This window comes from Miscanthus floridulus, chromosome 18, assembly GCF_019320115.1.
Source record: "Miscanthus floridulus cultivar M001 chromosome 18, ASM1932011v1, whole genome shotgun sequence".
Classification (NCBI taxonomy): domain Eukaryota; kingdom Viridiplantae; phylum Streptophyta; class Magnoliopsida; order Poales; family Poaceae; genus Miscanthus; species Miscanthus floridulus.
Window position 1 is genome coordinate 14,767,429 of NC_089597.1, and position 15,439 is coordinate 14,782,867.

General features: G+C 44.8%; 1 protein-coding gene across 1 annotated transcript; it reads left to right on the top strand.

Moving 5' to 3' along the window:
• The first annotated feature begins 10,309 nt into the window (after positions 1 to 10,309).
• Positions 10,310 to 14,481, top strand: LOC136521737 (putative transferase At4g12130, mitochondrial). Its single transcript, XM_066515505.1, has 5 exons — positions 10,310 to 10,965; positions 12,327 to 12,580; positions 12,692 to 12,790; positions 13,595 to 13,753; positions 13,842 to 14,481. Exons 1-5 carry the CDS (start codon positions 10,502 to 10,504, stop codon positions 14,084 to 14,086), a joined length of 1,221 nt encoding a protein of 406 aa, XP_066371602.1. The 5' UTR covers positions 10,310 to 10,501; the 3' UTR covers positions 14,087 to 14,481.
• The last annotated feature ends 958 nt before the right edge of the window (positions 14,482 to 15,439 follow it).

Below are 15,439 nucleotides of genomic sequence, written 5' to 3' on the forward strand. Positions count from 1 at the left end.
AATCTGTTGGCTAATGAGGGTTCCCTTCTCATTGAGGGAGGGACGGTGACCCCCTCTTGCCAGCGGCCATCGGTCGCCACATGCCCATGCGTAGCTCAGATCGGGAGTATCCTAAAGCAGGGCCAGGGCTCGAGTAGTTGATCGCGCTGCCCTATTGCCTTTTCAGGTCATGGAAAAGGCTTTATTCTTTCATCGATGGGGACTGTCTGAGTTTCAGCTACTTGTCCTATAGCGACTCGATGTTAGTGCCTGGCGCCCATGGGGCGATTTCCTCATCGTCACCATCGAGTAGCTCGTCACAACCGTAGAGAGAACGGTGGAAGGCTTACGGGCCAATGAGGCCGAACACGTCGGCATTGTCCCGCCAATCATGTTGATCAAGGGCGCCGTCGACTTTGACATGGTCTGTTGGTTCCTATGGATGGTGTTCCTCCGTAAGAGGCTCGATGGGTTCCACCGCAACCGGTGAGAGTGTCCCAGTGTGGGACATCGTGGCACGCTTTGATCTTGAAGATCGAGGGGCGTGGCGGTGAGGTATAGGTATCGGATCTGAAGTAGAGTTGAGATCCATAGTTTTGCTGATGTGGAAAGTAGGGATGACGTGACCTTCTCGCCCATCTTCGATGAAAAGATGAGCGTAGAGTTTTAGGTAGACTGCGAGGGTGTCCGATCCAGTGTCCATAGCCTCCTCTAGTCCAGCGGCGAAAGCTCGGATCTAGAGGGACTGCTACCATGGTCACAAGATTAGTATGAACACAAAAGGACCCTACCATGGTCAACATACTCATCGAGAGAGCCCTTAGCGTCTTACCTAGAGGGCCCATTTTGTCGGATTGTTTAGCTCCGACAATGCCTAGCAACAATATCGCATAGACAGATCCAAACGATACCACACGAGACATAAGGATTTATACTGGTTTGGGGCGCGAGCCGCGCTAAACCCTACTCCAGTGGCGTTGTTGCTCTTGTATTCATATACTCAATTACAAGGGTTGTTGCTCCTAGCTACGATGTAGTTTAGTACGGCGGAAGATTAGATCCCGAGCCTAAGGTCTCTACCCTCCTTTATATAGGCATTGGAGGTAGGCTTATAGAGAGGGCGATCGGGCTAACAGATTGTGTTCCTAGTTTGTTACAACAGATTAATCTTAGCTATCATCTAGATATGTCTGTCTTGGTTTGCCTTGATCTCCACATTGGTCGACTGCCTCAGCCCTTGCGGGCCTTCCCCTTGACAGTCGTTAGGCCAGTAGCTTGGTGGCGATCAGATATATGGGTGGTGCAGGTACTCCTAGACCATATCTCTGACACCATTGGACCTCACATTTTCCAAGAGACTGTCTATGACTTCGGAGCAAGTGTCAACATCATGCCAAAGGTATATGAGAAAATATTAGGAGAACCTTTGTTGTACACAAATATGTATTTATAGCTTGTAGGTCAGTCAGTCTGCTACCCAAAGAGAATTCTTGAAGACACCATCATACGAGTGGGAAGCTCATATGTTTCCATAGACTTTGTGGTTCTAGAAATAAGTGGAGATGAAAGGGCACCCATCATCTTGGGTCGACCTTTTCTAAGCACCACGAAAGCCATCATCTACGCGGATAGTTCCAAGATCTGTTTCACAATTAAGAATAAGAAGGAGAAATTCTCTTTCAAGAACCGCATACACCATTCTCCTAGTCATCCACAAAAGGCATATCTGCCCGAAGAGACAACAGTGAGCAAGAAGAAGAACAATCAGAGAAGGAGGAAGAACAAAGCCAGGCAGTCACCAGAAGAATCAGTCAACATGATCAACACACTCAGATCAGAGTACGACCACCTCCTCGCTTCACCATACCTTACCAAGAAGGATGATCCTAGTGTACCGACGATCGAGTGTACCATTGGACAAAGAATCTTCCACAAGACCTTCTACGACATTGGATCGGGTGTCAATATAATGTCCAAGGTAACATATGAATATTTATTTGGTGATGAACCCTTGTTCCCTACATACATGCAATTGCAGATGGCGGATCAATCAATCTGATTTCCAGAGGGCATAGCTAAAGATGTCATAGTAAGAATATATGATCAATATGCCCCTGTTGACTTCATGGTTCTAGACATGAGAGAAGAAGAAGACGATACATCTATCATCCTGGGAAGACCGTTCCTCAACACTACGAATACGATCATTTACGTTGGATCCGAATAAGTCCACTTTTAATTCCCTAGAGAAAAGGTACGCTGCTATTTCAATAGTTACACCACTTATGAGTAGACAAAGAAGACCTACTCTAGGAGGAGACGCCGATCATCCCAACGCCGGAAGAATCAATCCCCAAAGAATAGATGGGAAGAAGATGAAGAACCTGAAGAACCCGTGAAACATGAACCAACTCTGCCTAAGCCAAGTCCACAGTCCAAGCAGGTGTGGAAAGAAAAGGTAACAACACCGGTGTTACCATCACAAGAGGTCCAACCATCAAGGTCTCCATCTCCAGGACTGACAGATGCACCCAAGGAATGAACAAGATTGGAGAAAAGTCCTATCCGGAGGACTTAAAAATCCGAACCCTCACCATAAGGTAACAATGGTAGTTATCCATATTTACTTTTCTCACATTGCATAAATTATTTTTCACTTTAGCATATTTACTTTTCTGCTTTAGCATAGCATTTAGAAAAGAAAATAAGAATTGCATCATAAAATCCTAAGCTCCATGTGAATAATTCTTTGGAGTGTAAAATAAGAAAATCCAAAAATATCATATAGACATCATGTTAAAATTTTGCCACTAGAAAATATGTCTAAACCCACAAGAATGACTAATCTCTAGATGGCTGACCGCTAACCTCATATCCTAACCCGTTCCATGAGTTTTAGTATTCTTGTTGGTATTTTGCATGATGATACATAATCAGGAGCAAGTTCACCCGGTTGTCTTTATTCACCCGAAGTACATCTTCCTACAACCGTTGCACGAGGAACCTAACTTCTGGATGGATAAGAAAGATTTCTGCTAGTAAAACTGCTTTAAGAAAGACCACAGCAACATCCAGCTTGGGGGAGGAGCATCCCCCATGTATCTACCTAAGTATTTCTTTCCATTTGCTATTTTTAAGTTTGTTATATAGTTTCTAAAAATAAAAAAAAATTCATAACGAATTAAAACAAAATATTTTTTAGCTAGTTATATATATATTGGTAATAAGGTGTGATCTTAAAACATGAAAACAAAATAAAAGAGTGCATCTAGATTTCTTTAAGTTTGATTTTTAAGAGCTAAATAAAATGGGCTCTGAAGATAATATCTTGAATTTGAAATGATGAAAAGTTGCTCTGTTGTAATTCCTTTCAAGTACCTAGTTTTCAGCCTTGAATTCTCCCAAGTTTTGGATACGACTGTTTTGATATAAGGATTTACTCTAAACTTGAATCTCGTGGGTAGCATATGCTTGATCTAAGTCTAGATAATTGACGGATATTATATGAGAAGATCTGAGCTGTTGTTTATCTTGTTCCAAGTGATACTAAAGTCCTAGAGATTTCTTTTGAAAAAACATAAAAGTTCTACATGATGAGTTCATTGTATGACAAAGCTTGAATTTCTACCAGAGCCATATATGATATTTAGAATATGAAAACTTCCACTCATATATGTTGTTTGTTTTACATTGAGTTTAGTCAAACTTTGTTGACCCTTATGAGAGGTTTGTCATGCTCTTAAAATCAAGATCACGTACACACCACCCACATATACACTACTCCTACACTAGGGGTAGGCGCAAAAACATGTCATTCCATCTAGATCCACCCAAAAATGTTTTACTCCTGCACTGAGAGTGAACACCAAAAATATGCTTGATAGGATATCCACCAAATAAATGCTCCAGTTCTTATTATTATCTTTCAAAAGTTTTGTTGCAGAAAAGAAGCATGTGGCTATGCAAAAGTTATTCATAAAAAAAGAAGAAATGGAAGGAAAAAAAGAGTTGAAGAAACAAAAATAGACAAGTGTCTAAGATATCTAAAACAATGGGTACTCAGATGCCCGCCTGAAAAAAAAGAGATGAATAAGATAGCTCATGTTCTCTTACAAAGTTGTTTCCAAGTTTCAAAGAGAGATATGTTTTCAAATAGCATAGTAGAATTAGGTTAGCCACCATATATATCCACCATATACATCCACACACATGCACATCTTGATTTCATTATATGACTCAACTCTCTTTGTATCTGAGGTTTGACTTTACAATATATGTATTACAAGTATGCTCTTTCATGCTATTTCCACTCCTATGAGCTCCACATAAACCTTAGTTATAGGAAGAGAAAGGCATAACATCATTATTGCCTCGGTGAGGATCCACAAATACCACATATATTGAGAGACTTGAGAGTGTCATACAATGGAAGCTCTGAATTTTATTTTGAAACCCCATAAAAACTTTGGAATAATGGTTGAGCAAAGAACTTGAGACATAGTGCTTGACTTGATCGTTCTGTCTTTGAATTGCTCAAGACCCAAGTGAAGGCTAAAAAGCCCCATGGTTGAAGGTAATATGGGTAAGTTTGGAAGTCAGATTGGTTTATTCTAATCCGGAGGAGAATTCTTGTTTGAACGTATGTGTACTTTTGAGGAGTTGCATCAATGTTCTCAAAAACTCCTGATCCATTTGCTGAGTTTAGCTTTGCTAAGGGACTAGCAAAGGTTAAGCTTGGGGGAGTTTGTTGACGGTAGTTAACAACCATTATAAACCATCAATATAACATATATAAGGGCATAAACATGATCACCAATAAAGGTCTAGGGATTTAAACTAACAAATTCCATGAGTTTTGGTGAATCTGTATTTTCTACAGGGTTTATCCATAAAACCGTCAAGGTGGACCTAGATATCAGACATAATCACGATTATCCGCAGGATAAACAACACCAGAAGACTCTAGAAGACACCCGAGGACACCACACCAAAACGGAGGGCGAGATGCCGGCCCCTGGGGTCACCCGTCAGTCTCCGCCTCGCTATGTCGGTTTTCCACCGCCTTAAGGATTGCATCTACACCATTTATTAAAGTCGGTTTGATCTGAGGGCTCAGGAATGATGCTCCGGCCTATATATACCAGCTCCTGCCACCCCCCAAAGGAGATCCCCAGTCATCCAAGTCATTTGAGAAGATAGAAACCCTAATCATCCTCAAAGCTCTACCATTTTCTAGGGCATAGCTAGTTAGGCTAGGTCTAGAGGGAGGCAAGAAAGTTTCACTTGGATCCTGATTGTGTCAAGAGCGTGGTTTGGTATAATCTTTGTACCCCTCTCTTTTGTATCTCTCATTACTTTTATATGTTTGCTACAATTGTTATGACATTATTATTCATATCATTCATGTTCCTAGTTATAATGTTCATTGTCAACTTTGATTATATGCTTAGTATAGCTAGATTATCATTATATTCATACATAAGTTCGTATAGCGCTCGCTCTAATGTACATGGGGTGAGTGGTCGACATTGTGTAAGTGTGATGCTTATACGTTGTTTACCTGCGGATACACCCTATATTATGCGCCATATGGTAGATCGTGGATGTGACACTCCCATTGAGTCCTTTGTAGTCCACTTCCCAAATATAGGTTTACAAGTAGGATCTAGTTACGAAGGAAGACAAGCTTTGTTCTTAATCTTCCTTAGTAATATCCCTTATGTGTAGATTTAAAGATGATCTTAGCCATGACTACTAGGTGTAATTGCACTAATCAACGTATGCTTTGACTTGTAATTAAGAATGACTTAGGAATTATTCCTCTAATATTCTACTTAACCAAGCTAATGCCATAGAAAGGAGTACTCTGAGTGATCAATGATTAGTTATTATTATACACCATTCATATTCATTTACCTCTTGACTTACCCCTGTTGTGAGTAGAATATTGGTTATTGTTTACTTCTCCATCAATAGTATAAGTTATCAATACATGTCCTTGCCAGACCTTCTATCTGGTAAAAATATAAATAATGATACCTAGAATACTCATGAGTGAAGTGCTACAATGGTATATTATCTGTGCGCTTACAGATCCTTTTCATTCTAGTCACATAAAATAATAAAGAACTACTTAGTATTACTCTAGTAGTAATACTAGGCAGCATCCAAAAGCATCTCTGGCATCATCACTAGGGATAACAACTTAGTAAAAGTAATGCTAAGAGATGTAGACATACATTAGGTGGCAACTTAAAACAAGTGACAAGTTAATAAATACCAACAGTAGAGTAGAGGAGTTATACCACTGTGGCAAGTGATTAATCAAGAATACCAAGGAGACAATGAAGACACAATAATTTTTCATCCGAGGTTCACTTGCTTACCGGCAAGCTAGTCCCTGTTGTGGCGATTCACTCACTTAGAGGTTCATGCGCTAATTGGCATCACACGCCAAACCTACAACCGGGTGCTGCACAACCAACACAAGATGCGGATCCACAAGCCACGTGCAATCCACTAGAGTTGCCTTTCGTGATCTCCCACGGAGAAGGCACAAGAACCCCTCACAATGTCGACGATCGGAGCCAACAACAATCACCAATAGCCGCTCAACGATCCACCAATCACCAGGCCATCTAGGTGTCAGCAAACACCAAGAGTAACAAGATCTCCACCAGTCCAAATCACCCAACTAGTGCCACAAGATGCTAGAACACTAAGCAATGCACTAGAGGCTCTCCAAACTCACTAATGATGATGAGATCAAGTGTGCAAATGAGTAGAGTGGTGTGCTCAGCTCTCAAAGGGTGTATGCAGCTGTTAGAAATGCCAAGAGAGTGGCCAAGGCCGGCCACTAGCTCTATTTATAAGCTCACAAGCAAAAAGAGTCGTTATCCCCTTTTGAGTCAGCTTCTATGGGGGCACCGGACACGGTGGTGCGCCACCAAACGGGGGGTGGTGGTGCCCCCTCCAACGGTCACTAACGGCTAGTTTCACTAGCCGTTGGGGCACCAGATAGGGTGGCGGTGGCACCGGACAAGGGGTGGCAGTGCCACTCTAGCCAACCCACCCAAAATACCCCTCTCTGGAGAAAACGGTGGTGCACCAAATAGGGCATGGCGGTGCCCGCGGCGGTGACCATCTCCAGTTCCCTCACTCTTAGGATAAAAGAGGCGGTGGCACCGAATAGGCCAGGGCGGTGCACCGTCGTGCATATGGCGGTGCACAACGCCACTGGCGATGCTAGCGCCAACACTGGCTGCTCGGTCGAGGCAAAGTGGTCACCGCCATAGGGGTGGTGGTGCACCGGGCAGGGGGTGGTGGTGCCCCTAGAGGCAGCACCTCATCCCCTACTTTGCCTTCTTCAACTCCTTTGTAAATGTGCCAACACCACAAGTGTTTCACTATCACGTGCAAGTGTGTTAGCATTTTTATAATTATTTTTCAAAGGCTAATCACTTCTCACCGATTGTGCACTAGCCTAGTGGTACTAGATGATCGAGTTGTCCGATAAGAGCTCCCCTCTTAATAGTATGACCATCTATCCTAAATGTGATCACACTCACTAAGTGTCTTGATCACCAAAACAAAATAGCTCTATGGATTTCACCTTTGCCTTGAGCCCATTTTATTTTTCTCTTTTTTCTTTTCCATGTCCGGAGCTTGATCATCATCACATGTCCAACACCATCACCTTGGACTCCAATTGCTCCAACACTTGGAATGTACTTAACCTAACTCATATTCACTTAGAGCATATAGGTTAGTACCTAGGGTTTCATCAATTCACCAAAACCAAACTAGAGCTTTCAGCTGCCTCCGGTGAACACCAGACGCCGACGAGCCTCTATTCTCCCGAGCAACAAGGAGATGTTGCGTTGCAAACGTACGTTTCAATTATTTCAGATGTTTTAGAGATATGTTGCGAGTGTTTCATATGGATGTTTTTTTAAATAGATCGGTGATGTTGCACATGTTGCAAGCTTCTGTTCCAAATGTTTAATCTATTTTTTTAGATGTATGTTGCAAGTGTGTTTATCTGGATGTTGCATATGCTTCACATGTATGTTGCAAGTGTTTTATCGGAATGTTGCATATGGTTTTCAATGGTTTTCAAGTGTTTTTCATATGTGTTTTTTGCAACTGTTTCAGACGCATGTTTCAAGTGTTTCATCTGTCTTCAGAAGCATGTTACAAATGTTTAATCTAGATGTTTTAAAAGTAGATCAGGTGTTGTACATGTGCAATCTGACCCACCTACCGCAACCCCTTGCTGCTGTTGCTGGGGCGCCATGCGTGAGTCAGTGTGCGGGCTCCTGAGTCCGGCAGACGCCTCCGCACGTGCATCCGCAGGCGGGGTGGGATAGGGTTACGGACGCGCTTCTGTTACGAAGACGGGACGGGAAGCCTTACTGATATGTGGGGACGGGATGGGGCGTGGTCCATGGGATGGGGCGTGGTCGACACGGTCGAATGGGAGGAGCCTCCGGACGCCTCCTGCTCGTCCGGACGCTAGCCCTTCCATAATCGGATTCTTGTGCATTACACCGTGAGAATTGGAAATCTCATCAAATGCCTTGCGGTGGCCGTTATTCTCGCGACTCCGTGAGAGAAAACATCAGGAAATAAACTACACCGTTGACTTCACGTATCGCGGTCTCGAAGCCACGGATGGGATACCACACCGGACGGATGCAGATCCCAAAAAGGGCCTTATCCGAAGCCGTGCAAAACAAGTCATGCTCCTCGGCCTATAGTATTTTTCTCTCACAATAAATCAGCGAACAGCTTTTTGCAGCCTAGTTTTTCAGCAAAACGAACAGGGCCTATATAAAACTATACTGTCATCTTGCTTTCTTTGCTGGTTTGTGTGCTGTGGAACAAGTCAATATAAGCAACTATAGGGCCTGTCAGGGGAATATTTATTAACGTTGGAATTATAATTCTAGACTAGACTTAAATGTACTTGGAACGTTTGTAATGTGTTGCTTCATCCTTGTGTTGTTCCTGCTGTTCATGTTCTCCTCATCCATTGATCTTCATCCTGCCATTGGGCAGCAACAGCTACTGTCCCCCCCCCCCCCCCGAAGTGATAGGCAGCGCCGCCCACCCCCCCCCCCCCCCCCCCCCCCACACCACCACACACACACACCAGCACCACCACCACACCACACACGCAGCGGTAAAGATGGCAACGGGCCCCGATACCCGACGGGTATTTGATCCATTAGGGGAAGGGGATGGGATCATATCTTTACCCGCGGGCATCTAAATGGGCAAGAATCCATCCCCGACGGGTATAGCGGGTACCGGAACGTTCCCTGTTTACCCGTCCCCGTTACCCGTTGGGGAGCCCGACTGTTTGAGCTGTCATGCGAGTATTAGGCCCAAAGAAACTCAACATAGGTATTTTGGCCTAAATCTGAACAATCATATATATAGTTTGTGTGTTCTAGGAACCCTAGTTCAATTTTTCCTCACCATCTCCGCTAGCAGCACAAGCACGCCTGCCTCGCGAGCGCTCGTGCCCCTCGCTTCCTCAGTTTGGTCTCTCTGCCACCTTTGCTCGTCCTCTTGGCAACCTCGCTTCTTCTCCTCGACATCTCCGAGACTCCGACACTTATACCCGAGTGAAGAAGAAACGTTTCCGATTGCAAAGCTGCGACCCCAAGTGTCCTTGTTTATCGGGTATGCAGTATCCGTTGGGTATCTGTTACCCGACCGATGCCTGACAGGTACGGGGATGGGCAAGAATCTATACCCGAGACAGCTAATGGGGACAGGGACAGGATAAATTCTCCGTAGCGGGGAAGAGAACGTCCCGGCGATACCCGACGAGTACATCCTTGTTGCCATCCTTACGCAGCGGCCTATGTGCCCCTTGCTAGGGAAAAAACGACAAAAAAAAAGCGGGAAACGCACACGCCGATGGTCTACCCAAACCACAGCAATTTAGTCGTGTCTCACCCGTCTTGGATCGTTCGTGAACACCGCGCCGTCACTCCGCCTCGCGCCACTGGGGGGCCATTGGCCACCGCATGGCACCGGTCGCCAACTATTTAACCTGGGCCGATGGGCGTCTATCTGTTCGCTTGAACTTATCCGCACGACTTATCAGTTATTGTACCGTATTTTTCTCTAATATCAAAACAACGTCAGCCGATTTATACGCCGTAAAAACCATCAGCCAACAGCTCGGATGATTTCTGGTCGAGACCCCGAGTCCTTTCCTCCTGCCTACACGGCCACGCGGACCCCCTGCCTGGCTGCCTCCGTCTCCCCCCACGCGTGCCTACCAACCCAAAGCCACCCCCAACCCTCCCGCGCCGCCCGCCGCCGCTTGGCACCATCACCTATTCTGCTCGTCGGCGCGTCCTCCCGACCCAACCCCGCAAAACCCCCAAATTTCCCCGGAAATCCACCCAAAACCCCGCAAAAACGCCCAGAGCCATCCCATCGGTACTCAGCCACCACCAAGCGGCGGCCCAACTCATCGGTTCGACTTCGAGAAACACTTCACATGTCACACACAGCCATGCCGCCACTCGCGCGCCGCCGCCTCCTCCACGCGCTACCGCTCAGCGCGCGCGCCCTCCACACGCCCCCGACCCCGACCCCGGGGGTGCTGGCCTGCCGGCTGGCGTCCCGCGCCGTGGTGCGCTTCGCGGGGCCCGAGGCGGCGCGCTTCCTGCACTCGCTGCTCACCAACGACCTCCTCTCGGCCTTCGCCGCGTCCGGCGCGGCGTCGCCGCAGCGGTACGCGCCCGCGCGGGGCCCCGTGGCGCCCGCCTACGCCGCGCTGCTCACGCCGCAGGGCAGGTTCCTCTACGACCTCTTCCTCTACCGGCCCCCGCCGCCGTCCCAGATGCTCGACCGCACCGGCTCCGCGCCGGAGACCGGGGAGGCTCCCGAGGGGGACCCGCAGGAGGTGCTCGCTGATGTCGACGCCGCTGAGGTGGACGACCTCGTCGCCTGCTTCAAGAGGTGAGGGACTACTGACATTATTATTGCTCAGCGTTCAGTTTACTAATTATAATATTTCAGTCTACTCTAAGGTATGTAGTCTGTTGGGACTTCTTGTGATCAAACCGCAAAGGCGGCACTCCTTAAGACAAAACAGCAGGCTTAGTGATCCCATCCCTAGATATTTGCTGGATAACGTGTTGGAAGTACAGATGGTATTTTGAGTTCACATGTGATGGTCATTTTAGTGTCGTAGTTGCAAGTCTAGTTGCTGTTGGAAATTCCAGCTCAAGATGAATTGATGTGACTAGAACTTTCAGCACATTGCTGGGATTGAAGTCACAGTTAACGCCGTTGCTTCTGTTATTAGTATTGCTGCCAATCTTTGTTTCTGCGAGCTCGCCCTATTGTTCGGCTTTGGACAATTTTTCTGATGACAATGGTCTTCCTAGAGTTAATTTCAGTGAGCTTCAGCCTAGTCTCTACATCGACTCTACCGATGCTCTGATGCTGGTCCATACACTGCAGCCAGCAATTAGCTCTGTTGCTTCTGTTGGTGATATTGTTGTAAACGCCAACATTTTTCCCTACTTCTGTGACTGCATCGCGCTAATTTCAAGCGTTGGTTTGTTAAGCAGCTGAACATTGTGGTTCACATTTGGGCCCTCTACTTGTACTATTAAACCAGATGGATTAATACAACTTAAGATCTGGCTCTAGTTGCAGAATCTATGTGCACTGGACTACAGCTTTGGCAAAGTAAATGCTTAATGTTCAGTTTGGTAGAACAATTGTAATGATGTGGAACCTGTGGTCTCTTGTGAGGATACTGGTGATCAAACAGAAACTGGAGAGTAAGATCAGTTAGGAAAATAAATATGAGGTAATCAGCAACATGTGAAATCTTTTTCAAAAAGAAGTTTCTTTGCTTGTTGTTTTCTTAGATTTTCAGTTAGAATGATGAAACTAAATTGTGCACCTATATTTTGATGCACACTTCGTTTGGCATTTTAATGCCATAATTTGAAGTCTTAAGTGTGACAAAACATTAAGTGCCAAAATTCTTGGAGATCATCAATGAACTCACTGCTAGGAGTGTGTATCTTTAAGTGGCTCACTGTTGGGAATTACAAACCGTTGTTGGAGATTCTTGTGTCAAGTAAGAATCGTAGTGATGAACTGCTCTTTCAGTAAGCAGCTGTACTTGAGCTAATTGTTTGTTAGGTTACTTGAGAACGTAGAGTTCACACACCTAGTTGAAAGATCTTATTGCATTATAGGTTTGCAGTGAATCTGGGAATCTAGATACCTCTTACCTCTAGATGACCTTGTCTGTTGATAAATTCCATGGCTTGTGACCTGGCAATTTTTCCTGTTTTTAGATATCGGTTGAGATCCAAGGTTGAAATAGACAATGTAAGTGAGAATTTTGCATGTTGGCAAAGATTTGGACATAATGTAGTGCATACTGATCCTTCTACTCGAGAACCTGAGGCTCAATCCATTGGATGGGGACAAGGTGTTGACCATGCTGGCGAGTCAGCTGCACAAGGGAACGGTCATGGTTGGCAATGGCTCAAAGATCCTCGGTTGGACTACCTTGGTTACAGAGGAATTTTTCCAGCTGACACAATACGTAAGTAATTTTATTTTTGCCATTTCCTAAATCTTCTCTGATATGATGTTCATTATCTGACATGGAGAATGGCCCATTTCAACACTTTTGAACCTGTTTCTGTATTTACAGCACCACTAGTTGAGTCTGACAAAGAAGCGGATGAACGACATTATCAACTTTGGCGGATAGAAAATGGAGTTGCAGAAGGTTCAACTGAAATCCCAAAAGGTAAGTTTCTTTTTCGAGCTGGTTGGTCATGAGTCACGACTCATATATATACATATTTACTTTTTCAGAATTTTTGTGTCGATAAATATTTTGTTTTTCTGCTTGGTACACTAGTGGAAAATGTTCAGTTCCCTTATAGGATTTGTTCTCTCATGTATTTACAAATCAGCATATCTGTTCTCTTTTTTTCTCGAACTACACAGGAGAACTGCATATCTGTTTTCTTAAATTCTTAGACAAATATCATCTAACGGTTTTCTTATATCTAGTCTGTATCTTGATCTAGAAGCTACTCCAAATTCACTTTTCGATTAAGTTCGATTTATTTGATTCTAGAACTATGACTGCAGTATGCAGATAATTGTAGACAGTAGAAGAGGTAATGTCTCAATAAATACAAAGGCTGGGAGTTCTTGTTGCTAATGTTGGCGCCATCCATGATCTCTATTCCCTAAAGCAACTTGATTAGAGTTGATAAATGAGTAATTGGTCAGATGGTGTGTGGTCTCTTGTTTATCTGTATGTCTGTAAGCAATTTGCCTAGAGGTTTAGAGTAACAGCTTCCTGGTTTCCTTGTAGAGAATGGAAATGAGGTATTTGAAAGACAGGATATGAATGAGTGGCCATATATTTTTTTTTTAGAGAAAAAAGCTTTAGATTATATTATAGACGAAAAAAGCAGGATTGACATAATTTGGCCAATTGCCCAACTATTGGGTGACACTTTTTCCTGATCAGGTACCTGGTGTCTTAGATTGTTCTCTTTCCCTTCCTTTTTGATGAAGTTGTATTCTTTTGATTCAGGTGAAACAATCCCGCTGGAGTACAATCTTGCTGGCTTGAATGCAATTTCCTTTGAGAAGGGTTGCTACATCGGGCAGGAGCTTATTGCACGGACACACCATTGTGGTGTCATTCGGAAGCGCCTAATGCCAATGAAGTTTGTTGACGAAAATGGGCAAGGTATGATGAGTTTCCATGGTAACAACTAACAACACAGTGTACCACCATTTCTGTTGATGGATGCTAATTCTGCAGCCTCTGTTATCAGAACTCGAGCAGGCTGTCACTCCAGGTTCAGAAGTCGTGGACGAGGCTTCAGGCAAGAAAATCGGGACAGTAAACACCGCTCTGGGCTCCCGCGGGATGGGCCTGTTGAGACTAGAAGAAGCACTGAAGCCAGGCTCGGCCCTGCGCATCGGCGATAACAGGGACGTGAGGATCCAGGCGATCAAGCCGGACTGGTGGCCAGCCGAGTGGACGCAGGTGCTTCAGCAACAGAGCTCAGCTGCTTGAGAGCAGAACTGTATATACTGGACCCAAAACCTTGCCGTCAGTTGGTCGATGGAGAGGGGCTGGCACTGGCAGCACCCATAGCTAACCGTTTCAGTTTCGTTTTGCTTATAAGCCCAGTCAACGAACCGTATTTTTGTCTCACAACAAATCAACTAACATTACTTTCAGCCATGGTTTATCAGTCAAGCGAATAGGGCATTAGTCTTGTTGTCTGGTGTATCAAGGCGGAGCCCTTTTTTTCTAAAAAAAAAACTCAAGAACGGCGGAGCCTGTTTTCTTCCTTCTCTGCCTGCTGTGTTCACCTGTATGTCGATCAGAACGAGATAAGCAGACTGTGCGTGACCCAAACACGCAGTGTATTCGAATAACAGCCTGTTCGCTTGCTTGTATCTGGCTTATAAGTCATGACTTATTAGCTAATAAACAGTATTTTTCTTTCATATTAAACCAGCTAACAGTACTTTTAGTCGTGACTTATATCCAAACGAAAAGGCGTTATCTGTTGACTGAATAAGTTTCTGACTGATCGTGCACGACATTTTCTGTTGATCTCGCATGTAAAGCACTTCATGCTGGGGATCTCTGTCGTCGTGGCATGCGGTGCTCGCAAGATTTCAGCTTTGAGCCTTCGGCACTGACCATGGACTGGACCACACCGGCACACAGTGGGCCATAAATGCAGTGGGCGGCCAGCCCAGCGCCTCTAGTGCGATGGCCATGCACTGCCGCAAAAAGACGTAAGCACTCGCCGTCGTCTCATGAAGTCATGAATCTTGACCACGGACGACTGCACGACGCCTTGGATTCCCTGTGACCTTTTGCCCCCTGCGCTGCAGGCCCACCGGCAGCAAAGATCAAATGGAATAGAACGAAATTGGTGCTGCATAATCTATACATATCTATACATACATATATATATATATATATATAAAAGACGTGCAGCCTGGGATCTCCGACCGCTCTCACATATCACTGTTCCGGTAACAGCCAACATTTAATGAACAGTACCTGGTTTATAAACAGTAACGGGTTTTAGTGAACAGTAACGGGTTTTTGTAAACAGTACCGTATCTCAGTGAACAGTACTACACCCGTTAAGAAACAGTGCCACCCTGTTTTTTGTTTTTTTTAAAACACAATACAAACCTTTTTTTCACCACTATTGCCCGCGCAAAGCGCGGGGCTCTTAATATTAATACAGAAACATGCCGCTTGTAGTGAAGCAGGGAGCAGTGTGCAGTTTGTTGTAGGTCTTGTGCAGGCGGATGCACAGTGAGCAGCCAAGTCTTTTTATCTCATCATCCTTTATTAGGGAGTTCAGTTAGATGTTCAGGTATGCAAATTGGTTACTCT